Consider the following 21,161-nt stretch of genomic DNA (forward strand, 5'->3'; position numbering starts at 1 on the left):
TCCTCTTTAAGATTAATATATTACTAAGAAGACTGATATTCTACTTAAATACACTTTAATTTTTCAAAACTAATTGGAACATTTCTTTTTCCTGAACAATAAACATACACCTGTTGTAGTTGGGCTGTGCATGACGTGATGATATAGAGGCTAATAGTCGTAGACGTAGCGGTCCAGGGTTCAATTCCTGAACTTGGGACTTTCTCCACTTGTCTTCCCACCTTCTGAGAAGCGAAAGAGAAAAAACACTATTTTGAACATTTACCATGAAATAAAGTCATAAATTGTATACTAACTCACTTGTTGTTGTTTTAACATTTCGCACACTTTCTTTAACAGTGTAACTTCTTATGGTGTTGTAGTTTTGTATTTTTTGCTGCCTCTTGGCCAGAACTCCTTTTGGGGAAAAAGAGATTTTAATCTCAATGGGATTTAATACTGTTTAAAATAAAGGTTATGTAAAAATCATTTTAAAAACGAATAATTGCTCTAAATCAAAGTTTGTGTTTGGAGCAGAAAGAGCGGGACCTGGAGCTGGCAGCTCGCATCGGACAGTCACTGCTGAAGAAGAACAAAGCTCTGAGTGACAGGAACGAGCTGCTGGAGGAGCAGGTGGAGCACATCCGAGAGGAGGTACACACCGGCAATATTAAAGGGCTTCTGTAGTCTCTCAGGGTCAAAGATGACAATAGTTAACTACCACATATGCAGGTTTATTTTATTTTATTTTTTTATCGAGCCTTGCAGGTGCTTGGACATGTTGTGAACAAAATTCTCCAAATCAGCTCTTTTGTTTTTTCCTTCCCCGGTCCAGTGTTCATAATGTTTCCATATGTGTTCACATCCAGGTGTCTCAGCTGCGTCACGACCTCTCCATGAAGGATGAGTTGCTGCAGTTCTACACCAGCGCCGCTGAGGAAAGTGAGGGGGAGTCAAACACCTCCACACCGTAAGCGTCCTAACACTCACTTCGTCTGCTCCGGTTACGTCAGCGTTCAGCTGCGATGTTGAATTGACATTGAGAAGTTTCGGTTGAATATCTAATAATCATTTGCTTATTTTGGGGGTGTTTAAATAAAATAAATGTGATTAAGGTTGAAATATTGGTGCGTTTACAGGGTGCGTTTGAGTGAACCTAACTTGTCCACCCCGACCCTGTTCCCGCTGGACTCTCTGCAGAAGAAGCTCAAAGATTTGGAAGAAGAAAACAAATCACTCCGATCTGCGGTACGTAGAAGCATAAGCTTTCACTGCAATGTTGATGACGGTCTACATGTCAGATAACAGGAAGTAGATATACATACCAGTTCCAATACAAGCCCACTAACATTTGATTAAACAGCCCTGTTGCATATGTGGCTAAGAATAGACCACACACTCTATTTCTAGCCCTCAGTTTGTTCCCAGCTGGAAATCTGACCACTTGAGTTTATTTAAATATGTTGGCTTTCTGCCAGCAGATTTTTACAAATTTAAATTGAGTTGAAGTCGGGGCCACTCCAGAGGCTTGATGATGCATCCAATCCAAGACCAGTTCTGAGGCTGATTCGATATCACTGTCCAGCTTTTCCACTGTATTATTTCACCCATTTTGTGCAAAACACCAATTTTATTTTGATATTGAAACCTTTATTTGACCATTCTCGTGCTTCCAAATTTTTAGGAAAACATCTTGGGTGACAAACTCCTAAAGATGCAGGGAGTTTTGTAATTTATTCCAGTAGCGCTGACAACTAAATAGACCCTCAGTGTTAATTCTGTCACCACTTTATCTAATAGATGGTGACGTGTTTGCAGGTATGAAGGCCTCACCTTGACTTTAATAAGAATTATTCTTCCTGAATCAATTTTTTATTTTCAATCTGAGTGTGATGATTTGGCTCAGACTCTCTGAATCTCTGAATGGAATTAAACCATTTTGAAATATTCAGTCAGTTTCGGCAGAAACCTGAGGGCTATAAAATCATGTGCCTGAGGGACGTTGAATTAAATATCAGTGGGACATGTGGGGGTAATTTAGCCTTGTACGTTTCACCCTCTGTGTATTTGTGCACCCTGTCCACAAGTTGTGATTGTGAAACAAGTATGGTTGTTTTACATTTTTGCCTTAATTTAGTGACATAGCTTCAGCAATACATAATCAATATGCTGTAATAATAAAACCTGCATTTGTTTTCCATGTTAAATCAATGCATCGTGGAATCTTTTCTGAAACCGTGATTGCAAAGATTGACCACCGTTTTATCCATTTATCCTCCCAGGCGAATCATTTGGAGACGGAAACCATCTCGTACGAGGAGAAAGAGCAGCAGCTTGTCAACGACTGTGTCAAAGAACTACGTGAGTTTTATATCTTTTATTTTTCTTTTTTTCTTTTATCTCATCTGTAGTTAAAATTTCAGTGGCTATAACATCCGCCCCTCCCCCCTTCTGCCCTCCCAGGGGCTGCCAACCTGCAGATTTCCTCTCTGGCAGAAGACCTGGCCAGGAAGAGCGAGGACGCTTCCAGACAGCAGGAGGAGATCACACACCTCCTCTCTCAGATCGTCGACCTGCAGAAGAAGGCGAAGCTCGTACGAAAGCCTTTAAAAATAAATAAATAAATAAAATAAAATATAAAAAAAAGCTCCTAATGCAAACATGGATTTTTAGATACATTAGGTAAAAGAATTGCGACTGCATGTCCTGTGTTGTCCTTGGTGTTCACAGTATGCGGTGGAGAACGAAGAGCTGACTCAGCACCTGGGTGCAGCCAAGGACGCCCAGAGACAGCTCACTGCTGAGGTAAGCACATGACTGTATAGGACAGCTAACAGTATTATTATTTTATGTGCGTTCTTATTTATGTGAAAAGTGACGATTTTTGAGGACCAAAGCGTTCTCCTAATGCAGCGAACTCTTAAGTATTTAATTTTTACTTAGAAAACTAAGTTCTAGACTTACAGTTTGCTTCTTATTTACTCATAAGAAGTAATATTTTCTTCATATCAAGCTTTAGTTAGGTAGAAAAACACTTAAAATGAGAAAAATATTCGAACATAAAAACCTCTTTGTGAGAAAAATAATCTTGTCAGACAGGAAACCAGCATAAATCTCATTAATCTAAGATATTTAATCTTATATGCCAGTTTTTGCAGTGATTAGAGACGGGATGTTAATTAGGTTTAGGTCAAGGTTAAACTTAGTTTATCTCCCTTTCAGATCTAAATTTAAGACTATTTTTATTCAACCAAAGGGTTTGTTTCCTGATAGGAATTAAGACACACATCTATTAAACGATGTCGGGTATTATTTCTGCCCTTTTTCAATACCATTTTTAGATTAAACTAATGTCTTAATGGCTCAGGTGCATCAAGACTAAATTTGGTAGATATTTAGTGTAAATGTTAACTGTTTTTTGTTGTTGTTTTTTTTACTCTGCAGAAACACAAAAAGTATGTTTGGTTTAGTTTCTACTGCACATATTTTAATACACTTAAAATGAGACAAAAGTAACTAACAAGTAAGTTTTCAGCAGGAAATAAGATCTTATTTAGAGTCAATAATTCCTTAATTTTGAATAAAAAAAATACTTGTTCCACTGGCAGATTATTTTATTTATAACATGGGGAAAATGTGTTACTGTAAATTAAATAATCTGCCAACGAAACTGGAACTTTTTCAGCAATATTAAAGATTTATTGACTTAAAGCAAGCTGAAAAGTTACTTGTAAGTTAGTTTGTATTATTCCAAGTGCACTAAAAATCTGACAAAAATGCTTAGTAATATTTCATGTTTTTGCATTGATGATCTCTGCAATGGACTTTTAAAAAATATATATCTATGTTTTAAGTCAAAAGCCAAACCTACTACGTTTTTTCCCCTTCTTTCTGTCCTTCCGCCTCTCTTCTCTCCTTGCTCAGTTGCGGGAGCTGCAGGATAAGTATGCAGAGTGCATGGAGATCCTCCATGAGGCTCAGGAGGAGCTTAAGAACCTGAGGAATAAAACTCTACCTCTCAGCACCCCAAGGCGTTTCCACACACTGGGCTTATTCCCAATGGTCAGCGCATGAGCCGTCACAGCTTTATGCAGTTTAGTATATCGGACTGTCAGCTCCAGCAGAATGAATGGGTTTATTTTCTTCTCTCAGGACTCACTCGCAGCAGAAATAGAGGGAACTATGAGAAAAGAGCTTCAGATGGACGATCCAGACGTAGAAGAGCAGAGGTGCCTTTAGTTTTACGCTCTGACGTTGTTCCTACGTGATACTTTGAATGTATCCCTCGATCTCCATAGTAACGCGATTGTGTTGCTCGTTTCTCCAGGCTGCACCCAAAGCGGGTTTTCCAGACAGTGAAAAACCTCAACCTGATGCGTCAGCAGCGCTCCTCTGCAGCCCCCTCCCCTCTGAACATCCCAGGGTCCAATCAGAACTCGTGCTTCACCTCGGGCCGCTCCAGCAGTGTGGGCACGCCTCGCTCCAACTCCATCTATGGGAGCGAAACAGGAAGTGGGATCATCTTGGACAACAGAACAAGCAGTATCCTGGAAGGTCCGGACGACGGGTGAGGAACATTTTGAATCTTTAGCAAACAGAAAGAAAGGGGGAAAAAATAGAGATTGCTCTTCTTCTTATCGCTCTTTCTCTCCTCAGGTCGGAAGACTCCAACAAGCAGCCCCCCGGTACGCCGGGGACCCCGGGCAGCAGGGACCTGGAGGCAGCCCTGCGCCGCCTGTCGCTGCGCCGTGACAACTACCTCTCGGAGAAACGCTTCTTCGAAGAAGAGAGGGAGCGGAAGCTGGCCTACCTGGGGAAAGAGGAGGAAAAGGGAGAGGCTGATGGCAGCGGGGACCCGGGGACCCCAACGGAGAGCCTGCTGTCGTTCTGCTCGCATCCCTCGTTCGGAAGCATCTGGTCTGGATACTCCATCACAGCCAGGTCCTACCTGCCGGAGAAGCTGCAGATTGTAAAGCCGCTGGAAGGTGATTATTGGTCTCATGATCTTCTTGACACAAATAAGGGAAAGAAAAATCGTAGCTCTCGAAACGTCTTCCTGAATGCAAACGAAAACTCAAAGAGAAAAGAGAATCCCAACCAGAAGCAGAGGCAGAACTACAACTATGTTTTTCTAAACAGCTCAAGCAGTGAGACACAGATTGGTCCAACGCGAGACGACGACGGCAAACACCCGAACCGGTATTTAATCTTTCATAACCAGAGCGAGTCACAGATCCTCCCAAGTGCCTCACCGAAGGCGAAGCTGCGCAGAAGCTCCAGTCTGTTGGAGATTCGCAGCCTGTCAGGTTTCCAGCCTCCCCTCAGAGCTCTTCCGGCTCTGGGCAGAGGCCTGCTGACGGCCTTCAGACAAGAGGAAGGCAGTCTGAACCTTCAGCACTCGTTTTATTTCAGACACACTCAGCCGCGCTGCTGGTTTGAAGTGTAGAAATCACACAGGACATCGCAGGAATGTTACAGATCATAAAAAATATGAGTACATGGTCAGTATACTTTTTAAAGCAAACATACTTTGTGCTTGTGTGCATTTATATTGTCCAAATTATGCTTTATTCGTTAGGCATAAACTTATGTTTTATCTAGGTTTGTCAGTTTAGTTGTTACGTCTTTCATTTACCTCCATATCCATATTTAACAGCCCTGACAGAGTTAGATTTCACTCTTGGTAGTTGCACCATTTACAGTGTTTTTCCTCCACCTAGTGTTCAGAACTGACACTACAATCACAAACGTATACGTTGCACTATTTGCTGTCTTATGTGTAAAATTAAATAAAATGGGAGAAAAAAACTACATGGTAGCATAAACAATAGGATGGAAAACAATGTGTTTTTTTTCTGTATAGAAATTTTTATTTTGTAGTTCAACATTTTTTATAGTTGGATCAAATAGAATAAACAAAATAGAGAGTATATAATTAGAAATATCCTCTACCGTTCCACAATGGATGGGAATTCGGGTGTAAAAGCAACAAAGTGACAGAGATGTAGGTTCACACAAAATATTTAAATTATCATGTATATATTTTTTGTTCATTTTAAGCTCTGCACCTCATGTTTGTGTCTTTTGGGATTTTTTTCGTGATAAAGTGCCTTGAAGTGTGTGACTGTAACGTAGCAAAACGTGACAAGTTCGTAGATTATTGTCACCATTTCTTCATCACTGTAGGTTTGTTTCTGCTCTCTGTGTTGTTTGCTCTATCCTCATGAGCAAAATATTTATTAGCAACGTCTGTCTTCTGAAATGTGACATTTACACATTTGTTTCTCTCTTTCATCTGTAGCTGCTTTTCTTTTCCCTCCGTTTCTGTCTCTTTTTGAGCTTTCTTTTCTTTATTTGATTCTTCTTCCATTTTCTTTGTAAAAAATAAAATCTAATTTCCTCCTCTTCCATTCATTATATTCTTGTCTCTTTTTTTCCCCCTGTTAATTTGCTTACATGTTCCCACATTTTACATAAAAAGCACCCAAAATAACTAAAGAACAGGATCACAAAGTGCTGAAACTTAACATAGACATTTTGCCCACTTTGCTGTCGGTCCTCATGTGAGACTTTCAGACAGTTAAAACATGGACACAATCTTTTCTGATATTTTTATCTTTCTTCTTGTCAAATATTTTGTTCAGTGGAACATAGTGCTGCAGTTTAACAGAGCTAACTCTCACAAGCTAATCTGATTCAGGTTGTGTGATGGGTTTTTAACTTCCTGCATTGTTGGCATTCCTGCACATTTCAGACCTAAATGTTAGTTTTGCTAAGGAATAAACACCAATGTTTTATTTCTCAATAGGTTTATAAATGTACAGCTCATTATGTCACATGTGTTCAGGTAGAAGCACAGCTGAAATGGTCTTATTGTGAATTGCTGTACATCTAGGGTATCTTTAGCGTATTTTCCAGTAACATAAGGTTTTCCTTTTTTTACTTGTACAGGTTCTGCTACCCTGCACGCATGGCAGCAGCTGGCTCAACCACACATGGGGGCTCTGCTGGACCATCGGCCGGGCGTGGTCACAAAGGGCTTTTGCACTTTAGAGCAGGACCGGGAGCGGGAGCAGGAGGACAGCTGGCAGCTGGACCAGCCGGAGGAGGACGAGGCGTCGTGTGACCCGTTCACTGGCTCGTCAGGAGAGAATTCCGCTCTGACAGGTTCCCTTCGCTCTACCGCCGCCGGCTCCGCCTGCTGCAACTTCAAGGGCAGCAACCAGCTAGAAGGACTGAATGGAGCAATTTGTGGTCCGAAAGAGGCAGTGGAAGGAAAAGATGGAGTCATCGCTGGCGTGCCCCTTCCCCTTTCCCGCCCTTCCCCATCCACGCCCGTTCCCTCTTGTTCGGAGCGCAGCAGGCACACGGACCTCAAGGAGCTCCAAGCCCTCCAACCCGCCACTGTGGACCGCATGCCTGGTGAGGGAGCGTTTTAGCAGGAAAAGAAAAACCCAATGAAACTAAATCTGGAGCACGGGGAGAATAGAAGGAACGGGCAGAGGAAGACGGGTGGGAGGGTGGAAGGAGTGAAGGGAAGGCTTTCACTGGACGTTTCGCAGCTGTAACGTGGCAACGCTTCCTGCATGATCACACTCACCTCCGCTCGAGCCAGGAGCCGCGCCTTATCCACGCAGCCACGTCCACCTCCGTCCAGACAGAGTACTTTTTGATTGTTTTTTTTTTTTCTTCTTCTCAGTTTCTCCTTTTCATACGTCGCCTTTGCTTTGCTCACACTTACTTCAGTGCCTGGCAAGTTTCTCAAACCAAAACCTGCAAAATTCTAAAAATTTAACCACAACAAAAAAAATTTGAGTTTGAAAATGACTGACGCAGTGCAGAGATACAGAAGTATCATCGTTTCTGGATCCAGTTTGCTCGCTGGCCTGTGTGCGCGCGCAGAGGCTGCATCAGGTGTTGCGACCGCAGCTGTTCAGAGTCACATGAAAGCGCGACGCTCAGAGTTGCTCGGAGCTAATTCAGCGGCTCTGTCAGAGGGTCACCTCTACCAGCCCACACACACACTAACCCTGACCAGAGCACGTTTGGTCTTTGACAATATCTGCATGTAGCTACGATCATTTGAGATTCATTTAGAGAATATAATTTTCATCTGTTTCTTCTTCATCCCTTCAGTTTCTATCCTTGCTTCACTATAATCTTGATGCGGAGGGGGGATTTTTCTTCTTGTTTTTTATTTAATTGCTTTCGATTTATTTGCATTTAACTTGAATGTAGCAGGTCAGTTTTCAACAACTAAGAAGATCATTAGATGTTAAAATCTGTTGAAACTACAAAAGCAGGGCTAATTAAAACGGGTGCTTTCGCCTGGGGTCTGAACTGTGACTGCGATCTTTTTTCCCCCTTTCTTTACAACATGCAGTTGTTTTACAGTGTATGATTTTTGGTGCATTTTTCATCACGGCTGACAGAATTTTATTTTGTTCTCCTCCAGTCCATTTCCCAGGGAAATGTCTGTCCCACACCAGTTCCACCTACACCTTCACCACCTGCAGGATTCTCCACCCGTCTGACCAGCTGACCTCAGTGTCCTCCAGGTAACATAACGCCTAAATATTTACCAACGCGCACTTTTTCAGCTTGATTTTTTTTTTTCTTTCCGTTTTGGGTTCCTTTAATATTCACTTCAAATCACTGTTAATTTATACAAATTAAATTAAATGGAGCTGGACGCTTCTCTCTCTCTTTTGTTTTATTTTGTTTTTTCTTCGAAACACATTTTGGTGTCACAGGAGGTCGCTCAAGTGTTTGTGTCCCTGCTGTGTGATTGGCTCGACAGGTCATGTGATGAGGAAGACGAGCCGGAGCTGTATCAAATAGCTCTGCTGGCAGGATTAGAGCAGACCCATTGAAAGCACCGTTCAGTGTGCAGATGGGTGAGAACGTGCATGGTTGTGCATCTCTAAAGACCTTGTGTGGGCGTGTTTGAACCTGAGTAACATCAGGGCTTGCCTCTAAATCTGTTCTCTAATCCAGTGTGCACAAGCTTCTCTTTGAGGTGGACACCGATAATAACGAAATAATAATTACGAAAACGGTGTTCAGGCCTGTTAAAAGCTTTTAGGACGAAATGATTACAGAAAGTTTGAAAGAATTTGTCTTACCCCCTGACTTTCCACTGAATGTTTTTAAACTGCTGAGGTTTGGAAATTGCTGCAAAACAAAACAAAATGCTACACCTCAAAATATCCACTGTCTCAGTCATGCCTTTTCTGGATGACATGCTTGAAATTTAATGATTACGGATTCTGAACGAAGCTGCGCTGCTGTCGAGGTTTCTAACTCAGGAAATATCAGTGGGTTTGCATGCAAGTTTCTCTAAACCTACTTTGCTCTTGTTTCAACTAAAATGAATTGTGCATGTTTTGACACATTGATGGAGTTTTTACTAAAAGCTGTCAGACATCCGTGGTCTTTTTTAACAAAAGTGACTTCTCACTTATTGGCCTGTGAATTGATTCGTTTTGGCAACTTGACCAGTCTTGATATGTGAAATGACACAATACTGTATGCATTGGATAATAATCTAATATCTAAGCTGATAGGAATTACAGAAAATGAATGAGTCTAGAGGAGCAACGTATGCAGAGATGTAGTGTGAACATGAAGGCTGCAGGAACTGGATGAGATGCAGGCAGACGAGCAGCTGTGTTTGAGCCCCGAAAGAGAGAGAGACTGTCTGTGGTTTTGTGCAGATCGAAGTTTTTTTTCTTTACTAACCTTACAAGCTTTAATTTTGAAGAACGTCGGTAGTAGAGATCAAAATGTTTTGATCAATTTGTGCCCCACGGTTTTTGTTAGGCTTTGACTTTTTGGTTTTCTCTACTATATTGTAAGAAGGTAGAAGAACCACATTGAAAAATGTTACAAAACGTTTCTGCCATAACGTGCTGTAGATGATGGCAGAGGCCACATCATGACACTTGCACAAGTGTCTTATAATAGAAATATAAGGATTGAGACTCTTCTTAGCATCTTACAAGAGTGGTTACGTGTTCAGCTTCCCACTAAAATTCATTGGAGGATTTGCAGAAAAGCCTTTCAGAAGAAGAAGAAAAATTCACAATGCTCTCTCTGTTCCTCAGTTATTAAGCAGATGTGTTATGTTGATTATTGATAAATCAAGTTAACCTGTTTCTGAACTCGAGCATTTTTCACCTAATGACCGTCATTTATGCCTTCTTTTCTACTTTTCCTCTCCTCTTTACGCCTCCAGCCCTGCACTAGCGTTTTGCCAAAGCGGCTCTGCCATCGGCACTCCGACCCACACCTCCTCTCCCGTGCCCTTCTCGGCCCCGCACACGCCCTCCTACACCCCCTGCTGCACCCCGCGCCGCCTTTCCCTTTCGCTCTCCCTCGGCGAGTCCTCCACCAACTTGAGAGACTCCACCAAGACCACCAGCACCTCCCTAGGCCTCGTGCACCTCCTGCTGGAGCGTGGCATTTCTGCCTCGGTGTACAATCCTTGCAGCTGGGACCGAGGGCTGGGTGCCAGCGGCGCCTCGACGCCCACGGGAAGCGTGCAGGTGCAGAGCGGCGTAGCCAAGTCAGAGGAGAATGAAGTCAGACACCCGGTTAGGCGACCGGACACGCTCCTCCTTCAGCCCTGCTCCCCTCCCTGCTCCCCGCCCCAGGAATCTGCCTCAGCTGCCATGGCGCGGCCTGCGTTTCAGTTCAGCCCTTCGAAGGAGGATCCGCCTTATTACGACGCCTTCCTCGCCTCCAAGCCGGCTCGCACCATTCTGAGGGAAGTGCTGATGGATCTGGAGAGAGAGTACGACGGCGAGGCGGACGAAGACGGCCAGAACGAGGTGGCGAACCTCGGACTGGTGGACAAGCTGAAACGCTTCCGAACGCTCTCCCCTGTTTCCGCCTCGGTTTCCTCCAGGAGCGGTCTGCTGGCGCCCTTCAGCTCCAGTGGCCTGGGTGGCGGGCTCCCGGGTTTGAATGCAGGACTGAGGAGGAACCGAAGCTATCCGGCCATGGTGGGGGCCAGCATGGCCATGAAAGACCCCGGTGGACCGCCCTGCGCTCTCATCCCACAGTCGATGCAAACATCACAGCCACAGGGTCCGGCGCAGACAGTCGAAACGGGCAAAGTGCAAACACACCCCTCCGTCGTCAGGAAGGCCGTTCACATACCGCAGACTTTACACGCACTGGAACCAGTCACACCACACACAGTAATACAGAGACACGCCAGGACAAACTGGGAGTCAGACAACTCAGCAACACGAGGCCAACACAGTGAGGCTCAAACCAGGACGTGGTAGGAAAAACTCAGTATGTTGGGCCAAAATCACAGCGTTTCACTACACTTTTCATGTTTATCATTACACACATACAAATACAAAGCCAAAAAGTATATTTAGCGCACACATCGTCTGCAGAAGCAGACCGGTACAATCCGCCCTCATTTCCCCTGACAGCCAGTAGTCTGAATAAAATGTCGGAGTGACGACTGAGAGCAGCAGTGGCTGAAACTGTTACACTGTGTTATATTTAAATACTGTCTGGCCAGATTAACAAAGACGGAGTATGCTGCCTTCCTTTGTGTCATTATTGTACAATGTACTGTATATGCAATATACTGTGGCAAATGGTATATTATTAAAGCCCCAGTCTGGAGTACTTTACCATGTGGCTGAATTCATATAGAGATGCACTGGTTTCTGTGGCCGCTTTCCAGCCACCGTCCTTGAGCTGGTCCAGCGTACTTGAACCAAGCGAATAGCTCATTCCCTCTGCCCAGCTGACCAGACCGAGACCTTTAGATGAACTCTGAGTCGACCAACGTCTCCAATTTCAACAGGCTTCATAGCAGTCAGAGGGTGAAAGCTAAAATGGATTAAAAAGAGAATTTTTTCTGAATTCCCTTCAGCCTCTTTGTGTCATAAAATATAGTTTCCTTTTAAATATCTTCTTACATCTTTGTACTTCCTCCGGTTTCATTTTCTTTTAACACATCAGCTGATGCCGAAACCAGCTAACTTTGATTGTTCTTCTCGTGTCGTTGCCAGCACAACACGGTCGTGTTTGTTAATCGGAGGAATGATTGGACCGTCGCATTTCCGACCAGCTAAAAATCATTGGATTATGCTCACCGGACGACCTCCTGGTGTGTCTCTCATTATTTAACGTGACTGGCTGGTCTCGCCAAAGCCGATAAATGTTGTCAAATGTTTTCCTTTAAAAATGTTTCATTGTTTTATGAAGCAATTTAGGCGTTTTTATAAGACCCTAAAAAATTTTGTTTCCATTTTTCTGCGCTGAAGCTGAAAAAGGGTCACAGTTTTTGTCTGCAATGTCTTTTCCTCCTTTTCTTTCTTTTGTTTAAAAGAAAAAAATCCAGATTGGGGCTTTAAGATATCTTGTTGCTGTGACTGAATGTTCTTATGTGCCTAAAAACAAACACACTGTATTTCATTAGAAAACTGATTGCATTCGTTGTCTTTTGTTAGTTTGTAAATGTTTTTGTTTGCCTTTTGTTTTGCTGTGTGCAATAGACATGAATTTATTTGTGCAATCCAACGGTGTGCGTGAGATTCAGTACATTCTTCTCATTTCAGATGTGTATTTTTATTTTTTTGTTTTAAGTCCTCATAAAATGTTGGATTCTACGGGAATAGAGTAAAGCTGTTGTTAAATCTGACAGAGTCAGAGAATTTCCCTTCTTTTTTTTCTTCTTCATTTATTTTGCTTGATGCATCCATATGAATCCAGGCAGTAAAGGATAAAATGTATGAATGTAGGTGTCGGAGTTTGACAAATGAAATGAGCACAGGCATGGCGGTTGAGCAAAATGTGCAACATCAGCACCTTCAGCACGGTTGAAAACAGATCTTACATTTAATCCTCAAAGCTTATGTCAGTTTGCTGCGTATTTTTATTTTTTCAAAGCATTTAGTTTTTCTCAATACTGTCCACCTTGTATCTCCAAGCAATGTACATAATTTACTCAGTTTGGATCAAACGGCAGAGAGCAGTGAAATCTGAATCCTGCTGATCTCCAGCTCCTGTCTCTGCCGAGTTGATCAGTTCAGTCTTTAATCTTTGTGCTCCGGTTCGATCCACAGAGCAGAACCACCCGTTCTTAAAATTCTGGTTTGACTTCACCTGAACGAGGGGCGACTGATGCTCACGTGTGTAAAACAAGTTGGTGAACTAAACGGTGATCCCGACACGCAGCGTTTCAGACTTTTTTTTTGCCACCAGGGGCTTTGATTGTTTGCTGTTTCTGCCTTCTGCAGCAGCACATTTTAAGAAAAATAAAACGACTCTGTATTTCAGAGGAGAAGAATGGAACGGATCAACATTTAGGTTGCTGTTTTCACGAGGAGTCTCGATGCGTAATCTGGGTTTGGACTTTGCACCTGGACCAAGAAGTTGTAGCTTGTTTCATAAGTCACGCAAGTGATAATTGCACGTCTTTAAAGTGAAGGATGTTTCAGTTTGTGTTTATTTTAGTGTCATGTGGAATCACCTTTACTGTACGGATGAAATCCTTCATACTTCAGTGGCTTTTAGAATAATTTCTCTTGCCACCAGGGGCTTTGATTGTTCACTGTTTCTGCCTTCAGCAGAAGCACATTTTAAGAAAAATAAAACAACTCTGCATTTCAGAGGAGAAGAATGGAGCGGTAGTGTTGGTACGACAGTGGGTGTCTTAATGTAATTTTTGTGCCACGTCATCCGAATGTAAGTTATTATTCAGCTTGCAGGGCCATTGTACAGATTTCTGTTTAATTTAATCATTTCACTGTAACTGTATGCAACACGAACATGTATAATTTTGAAATATAAATATATATATATAAAGTATGGTTAAAAAAATGTAATAAAGGTGAGTAGTTTACTATAGGGAAATATGTTCTAGGTTGACTGGTGGGCTCTATTTTATAAAACATGTCCGACTGTCAATAAAATAAAGATTTAATTGTTGTCTTTATACTTTGACTTTCTTCTGTACATCCGATGATGTTCAGCTCCTCTCAGCTATAAAGGGGCAGTATTATGTTGTTTACATTTAAAACCACAGGTAACTATGTTAACTAAGCATAATTAACATACTAACTATGTTAGTTATTGTGTTATCTAGTAAATAGTAATTTAAAGCCTTAAAATTGGGCCTGTGTCTCTTTAAAACCTCCTGCTCTTTCTGAGACTCCACCTTCATAACAGTGCTCCTCTATCAACCATTAAATGACATTTTTACCAGCACTACACTGAGAAGTAGCTCGTATAATGAGCTCAGCAAATGTGCAGTTCCACCAGACGTTTGCTACTGGCTAGTCTGAAGGAGCTGAGCAGGGAAGGCCTGCTCTGTGAGGCGAAAGCACGTAAGTTTTGGAAAGTTTAGCTCCAAAGATGAGCTGCATCTCGAAGGCGGGGCTAGGTCCAACAAGGCATTTTGTACAGCTGAGTGGTTGCCATGGGAGATTAAAGTATTTCTCAAATATGCATAAAATAATCAAAGCAACACTCCAGGTATGCTTCTTATGACGTAATATTATAATTGACTTAAAGTTCAGAAAAGTCAATTTTATATAATACTGTCCCCTTAAGGGGCTGTGGTTGTGCATATTTCTAAAGATTATACTGTTATTTTAACACAAAAACTTGTCAAATTTAAATCGTATTTAATGAAAAAACATACTACAGTTTCTTAAATTCACATCTGGATCTCAGCAACTGTTTCAGTATATATTGCAGAGACCTACTACATTTATATGATATAGGCCTATATCAAATATATATATATTTCTATATATATATAAACCAAATATGAAGATAGTTTCAAGGTAACTGTTACTTTATCAGATTTTATCATATCTGTACTAAAAGTGATATTTTTCGAAATGTTTTCTTGTCTGTTGTACTTGCAGCTGTTTTCCACTGGGGGGCACTGTGTCCAAACCACATGCAATCCAAAGCCTGGAAGCGGAAGTAGACCTAATTTAAGATACGTTTGATGTACTTTAAGGGTTTTTACAAACACAATTAAATAAATGTACGTCATGAATAATACTTATTTCATTCTTGAAAATCATAATAGAGATTAGAGGAGAAGAACCAGAAGCGTTCAATGGAAAGCTTGACAACTCTCTTCCTCTCTGGATGATGGAAACAGGATGAAGACAGATGGGTAAGCAGGGCAGAATGATTTAAAATTTGTTTTCGGTGCTTGGAGGAAGACGGGCAGGTGTGTCTCCTACATGGGGAAAATGAGAACATTCTGCAGAGCTGAGTCAGATGGAAAATAAGACAAACCTTTTTTTTTTCCTTGGGTTTCTCAAGTGTGGTTATTCAGTGCATCTTGTTTGTGTGAGATAGCTGCATCTAAACCCAATGTACATTTAAAGAAATAAATAACAAGAAAACAAAGTATAGAAATCACAGAGAAAACATCTAAAGTACTTTTGTGTTATCTGCTTAAATTTTGTGCAGGCAGGATTTCCATGTCCCCCTTCAGCTGATGTGAATATGATAGAGGCCAGGACTCTTTGGCGCAGAGCAATTACCAGCTGCTTGGAAAAGAAGGTCACTTCAGAGACGGGATGTGTGATTATAGCCTCGGAGGCTGACCAGCTGCATCCCTCTGCGGTCAGCCCTTCACATAAAGAAGATGGTTAGCGTTTGAATAATTGACCTGAGGTTCTGCCAGAAAACTCAGATACAGCCTTGATAGTCTGCTTAGGTGCTGGAGGATTTACTGGGTTACTTGGTCAATTTCTGTCATTTACACTTTCTGTTAAAGAAATTATAGTTACCGATAAAACTTGCATTTTATTTTATTTTTTTAAAAGTTCAACAATAAACTCCTTAATGTCAGACCAAAGGTAATCAAACCATGGCAGACTAAGACCTGCATATGTATGATTTTTGTTTGCTGTTTTAAAGTTTCTCACATATAAAATTAAAGCATCACAATCTGATGGTACCATGATGTTGCTACCATTATTTTTTTTTAATATAGGCCAAGAATGAAAACGAGGATCTGTGCATTTTGATTTCATTTGATTCTCATCTCAAAAATATGTCAACATACATTAAATAGAAAACACAAGCATTATTTTTTTTTCAACATAAACATAGGTTTTTATTAAATAAAATTTCTTTTATTGTGAAATTCGGCTATTCTGAATTAGCTAAATTAAGTTATGTTTAACTTAATTTAGCTAAGAAAAGCAGCATCATGGAGACCAAGAAACCCAGCAAACAGAAAGTTGTGGGAAGTTAAAATCAGAGTTGACGACGTCATCACCACTGTGAAACATGGTGGTGGTAGTGTCATGCTGTGGGGACAATGACAATAGTTTGATTTATTTTAACATTTTAAAACGGATCTTTAAAAAAAAAAAAGATCCTAACAGAGTCTAACAGGGATGATCCTGATTTACTTAATCTCTTCATGTTTGTCATCCAGCATAAATATTTGAAACTTGGACTATGCCTGTTATCAGAGGCAGGTGTAAGAACTAAAAACTAACTTTGTAATGTCTGTGATTATTGTTGTGTTAGAATTATATTCTTAGGCGCAGTTGCCAACTCCTCTGAGTTTTGTTTGCCTTAAATTTCCCTCCAGGCAGCTCCAGGCCAGCCATCTGCAACATGAGCTGTTTATTTATAGACACGGCACGATTTTAGAAACCAACGCAATAATGAGGAAACACATTATGGAGGTTTTTAGGTTAAATATATTCAATATTATCATTTAAAAGGACAATAAATATCAGTTTTAGTTCTAAAAACAAAGTGGAATTTTCTTTTAAAAGCAATGTCTGTTGAATAATGTATGTAGGAAGCAGGCATTTAGAAAAGTGGAGAAATTTCTACAAAAAGCTGCATAAGATGAAAAAAAAAAAGGTTAGATATTTTCTGGCTTTAAGAGTTTTAAAATGCATTCACTCAAGTGCTGCCAGGAGTAAAAACAACTCATACAGACGCACATTTTACAATTTCATATCTCAAAATCTACTGAATATACTTAAAGGACATGGATTCAGCTTGAGAAAGAGCAACTTTTGTGAGTATTTGTACAATTTTAAAATATAGTTTCCATTTAAGACTGAATGAAAAATGTTTTCAAAATGAAATAATACTAGTAAAATAACCCCCCACTGAATTCTTTGGAAATGTGTTTTGTAGGTCGATTTAATTCATGAATAAATGTCAAATTATAAAATATACAGAAAAAATACAGCAACATTATGTTATAAAGGTTATTAAGTAACCATCACTTGTTTATTTTTAATTAAAATTATTTAAAGCTTTATTGTTAACAAGTGGGGCATTACGGCTTTTGCCATGAACTCTGAACTTTATTTTGAAATTGCTTCGGGTTTGTTTCAAACGTGACGCACACAGAGAGACGAAAAGAGAAAGGAGGAACGCTTTGCTCTCGCTCACTCTCTTGCAGAATAGTTGAGCTTCCTCTGACTTCTGTTTTTGAACCTCTTTCATTCTGAAAACAGCCAATAGTCGGTCAAGAGTGTCGTCAGCATGATGTGGCAGCAATTCACCTTTTTGTAAAAGATCTCAGCTAAAGGATTTCTGTTCATAATCAAACTTCTGATTCTTGTCACCAACTGATTTCTGGTCAAATCTACATTTATCTTTTTGTTTTGTTTGATACATTAGGCACATAAAATCTTAAAGTATCATTTTACATTTCAGACAAATAATCTTTGTTTTATCTTGTCACGTCCTTTTCTGAACGTGCCAATTCTTTACCACCTGTTCAGTGAACGTCCTTTAAAAAATAGAAATTGGAAATTCAAACCTCCTAAATGATGAGAGACATCAATTTAACCAGCAAAGAAAGGTTTCCCACTTTCGCCGTTCTGATTGGCCGAGCGTGAGCCGGAAAAGGTTCTTCAATTCATTCCAGCAGCGACGATCCTTCATGTGATCGTCTGCGCTTCCAGAAGGGACAACAAATTGAGAGTTAATGTCTTTCACTTCGGGGGGCCCCCTTAATTGTAGACGGTGTGAGGAAGGCCCTCCTCTCTTCCCGCCCCGGCTTTAATCATCATGGCGTCGTCGTGACATTTTTAGCTTTTAACAATACATACATCAGATTATCACAACCTGCCAGACAGCAAATTGGATCAGATCAAATGAGGTGGGATTGCATTTGCTCTGGGTGAGCTGATGAAACGTCGGCTGACCTTTTCTCCTGACAACCTCTGACATTTTAGGTGAGAGATTATGGGGGCTCTCTGAAGCCCAAACACCCCAAAAACACATCTTAATCCGCACGTCAAAGTGGGCCAGAGTAATTATTTTTAATCGTTTAAAGCTTTACCTAAACAGCTGGAGAACCGCCACCGTCATGAAGCTTCGGCGCACTACCTAATGAAACAAAAGAGTTTTTCAGAGTTCCTCCCGTCTGTTCCACACGATCCAGGAGAACCTGTGACAGTTCTTTGAGTTTAATCGGCCTCCAAGTCTCTTGAACTGCTCCCAGTCTGACTCCGTGATGCTGTGATCAGAGGCCTGTCGGGGCCCCGCCATCTGCTGCAGGTCTGCTTGTTATTGTGGCTGAGGACAGCTGTTTATGACTCTGGCTCAGCATCGTGAGCTGCTGAATGAAGCTGGGAATGACAAGTTGCTCCCCGACGGTGCGACTTGCTGGAAAACTTTTTAACAATGTGGGAGCCAATCAGTCGGATCCGCTTGCACGACTAAAGTCTCCAAACCGGTGACTCAAACCACATTTAATTGTTCTTTACACTTTACACTGTGCGGAGGTCTAGCTTAGATTTGTTTTAATTTTAGTTTTGGGTTTGTGTCTTGTTGTCTTTGACTTCACTGTGTGCAGCGTCTTCGTCTTTCCCTCCAGTTGCTCCAAATCTTTTCTGAGATTCCCCACCTTCAAAGATTTGTCATCATTTCAATCTCCAGCATCGTCTTTAGGTTGACTATCCCGCCTGAAGTTGTCTTCTTAAGGCTTCAGAGCCGACGTGCGGTCACACACCGTCTGGGAAGTCTTTATCATGTCCGACTTTAGAGTCTCTCAATGCTTCATCGGCAAGGTCATCTTCTAACCCAGCGCGTTCGCCATCAACCCCAGGGCAGCCTTTGCTGTCTCCAGGACAGCCTTCAGCCCATGAACACCGTTATCATCTTCCTCACAGAGGTTCGGCCTTAGCTCGTGACTTCAGAGTCTGAACCGTGTTTAAGTTAAACTAAATTCGACGTTGACGGTTCTTTTTGAGCTCATGTCACCGGATTGACGCGACGGGTTGTTCCTGAACCTTCTCACCTATTCCCTTTCATTTGAGGATGGCAGTTTGTGTTAAATGTTTAATATTATTGTAATACATTCAGACTTTTGGGAAAGTTTAGAAATAAAAGCCCAGAATGAGTGCATGGAAACTTCCGATTTTAACTCTGTGCATATCTGTACTTTTAGCGCTTCTGAAATATTTGGTCGAAGCAGCAGGACGCTCTATGCTCTATGATCACTCAGATGACAAATATGTGACACAGAGTCTTTAAATTTTGATGTAGCAAAAAAAAAAAAAAAAAGGCAAAATTCCACAAGAACCCTTTTTCACAGCAAAGTAGACTTTAAACCTTTTACTCAAAAATAGGAGTTTTTAGGAAGCTGCTTGGTGAAAGCAAAGACAAATGGCGGCAGCATGCGTGTGAGACGGATCTGAACTCGGAAGTTTGCTTCAGACCTCTGGGACGGAACCAGCTCAGGTTAGCAAACATACCAGGGCCTTTAATTGGGAATGTGACAGTGATGACATTTCCAGCACAAAGCTATATTTAGCCGCCTCCGCTTGCATCACCTGCGTCATCGGAGGGATGTAGAACAAGATGACATGACATGAAGATGTCGTGTTTATTTATCTGTCTGCGCCTGTCTTAGAGAGGCAGATTTTGTTTGTACGAATAAAGCGCTCGGACATTATCGCACAGAACGACTGCTGCGGTTAAACATACAGCCTTTGTCTCTGTTGCACGTTGCTATAGCAGGAGACACAAAGTTGGACATGTGTGAATTATTCAGTTTGGAGCAAAAGATGAGAGAAGCAGGCAGAACAGAAAGGTGTCATTGTTTTAAAAGCATTGCCAGGATTAATTATGGTATATAGGTGTGTCTGTGAGTTGAAGTACTCACAACGTTGCACGCACATTTAATACAAACGTTGCTTTAGAGGTTCTAGATTTCAGTTGCTTGGTTTAGGATTCGACGAAACACAGCAGGAAAGACATTTATCTCCCAAAGATGCGGCTTTAATAAACAGCCGCAAGTTTTTTAAAAAAGTTTGCGGAAATGCTTTAAATGCAAATGTCCCAGAGTAAAGTTGCTGGACGGCCGTATAGACACGTCTGGCAGAGTGACAACAGGGCTGCCGGGGCCGCGCTGATGGCGCTTGACAGCCGACTCACAAGTGTGAAACAGCAACAGGAAGCTAAGGATTGGGAAGAAGAGCAGAGGCTGCACAACGGAAGAGGTTTTTATGAGTCAGTGTAGCATCAGCTTGGTTTAGTTTAGAGGGTTTGCATGTGCATACAGCTCTGGAGAACATTAAAGAGACTCCACTGCACCGGACCCGACTGAAAACCTCCTGGTTATTCCACCTAACACTGATTTCTGATCTCTTCCTGAGTGAAAATATTATTGTTGTTTCTAAATGAATATGAACTTGTTTTCTTTGCATTATTATAGTCTGGAAAAAACTGTCACGTCACATGGTCGTTATTTTGACCATTTCTCATTTTCTGTTACTAAATACTAAATTTTTGCTTGGAATTTCGCAGACATGTTGTCAGTAGTTCATAGAATAAAATGCTCATTTTACTCAAACAAACATCTGTAATTCTCTCAAGTCAAGAGATATTTCAAAAAGTTTAGACTAAGTTCTGTAGTGACAAACTTCAACAGAGCGCAGCTCTGTGTACAGTAGAGCAGGTTTGTTTGAATCAAAAGGCTTTAAAGGCTTTCATTCAAATGAGGTTGGGATATTTTTTTTTGTTTATACAGTCAAGATTTTAAGGCTTTCTTGCATCAAAAATATGATCTAACATGTACTTCATGTCATGTTATAGTGAGTTGAAGGACCTAGAAATAGGCATGATGAAGGCAGAAACAAGATTTTGGGGATTTATTGAAACAAGCAAAGTGAAAAGCAGAAGAACAGAGA

General features: G+C 41.2%; 1 protein-coding gene and 1 long non-coding RNA gene across 7 annotated transcripts in view; both read left to right on the top strand.

The window, feature by feature from the left end:
- trak1a (trafficking protein, kinesin binding 1a) overlaps positions 1 to 11,489 on the top strand; it is a 33,801-nt gene extending 22,312 nt beyond the window's left edge. For 4 of the 6 annotated variants that reach the window (XM_081616743.1, XM_008432076.3, XM_008432077.3 and 1 more), the window contains 13 exons: positions 517 to 633; positions 849 to 949; positions 1,119 to 1,227; positions 2,262 to 2,340; positions 2,443 to 2,573; positions 2,710 to 2,784; positions 3,904 to 4,041; positions 4,132 to 4,208; positions 4,307 to 4,546; positions 4,636 to 4,964; positions 6,931 to 7,401; positions 8,435 to 8,537; positions 10,217 to 11,489. In XM_081616743.1, the coding sequence (XP_081472869.1) occupies positions 517 to 633; positions 849 to 949; positions 1,119 to 1,227; positions 2,262 to 2,340; positions 2,443 to 2,573; positions 2,710 to 2,784; positions 3,904 to 4,041; positions 4,132 to 4,208; positions 4,307 to 4,546; positions 4,636 to 4,964; positions 6,931 to 7,401; positions 8,435 to 8,537; positions 10,217 to 11,273 (3,027 nt within the window). In that variant the 3' untranslated portion in view covers positions 11,274 to 11,489. Of the gene's footprint in view, positions 1 to 516; positions 634 to 848; positions 950 to 1,118; positions 1,228 to 2,261; positions 2,341 to 2,442; positions 2,574 to 2,709; positions 2,785 to 3,903; positions 4,042 to 4,131; positions 4,209 to 4,306; positions 4,547 to 4,635; positions 4,965 to 6,930; positions 7,402 to 8,434; positions 8,538 to 8,779; positions 8,877 to 10,216 lie in introns of all 6 variants that reach the window. The other 2 variants (XM_081616745.1, XM_081616744.1) reach the window with 1 other exon arrangement.
- A 337-nt stretch (positions 11,490 to 11,826) lies between these two features.
- On the top strand, positions 11,827 to 15,792 carry LOC103478317 (uncharacterized). Its single transcript, XR_535778.2, has 2 exons — positions 11,827 to 15,145; positions 15,448 to 15,792. It is a non-coding gene; the product is annotated as an uncharacterized LOC103478317 (long non-coding RNA).
- The last annotated feature ends 5,369 nt before the right edge of the window (positions 15,793 to 21,161 follow it).

The sequence above is a fragment of the Poecilia reticulata genome, chromosome 16, assembly GCF_904066995.2.
Source record: "Poecilia reticulata chromosome 16, P_reticulata-male-v2, whole genome shotgun sequence".
Lineage (NCBI taxonomy): Eukaryota > Metazoa > Chordata > Actinopteri > Cyprinodontiformes > Poeciliidae > Poecilia > Poecilia reticulata.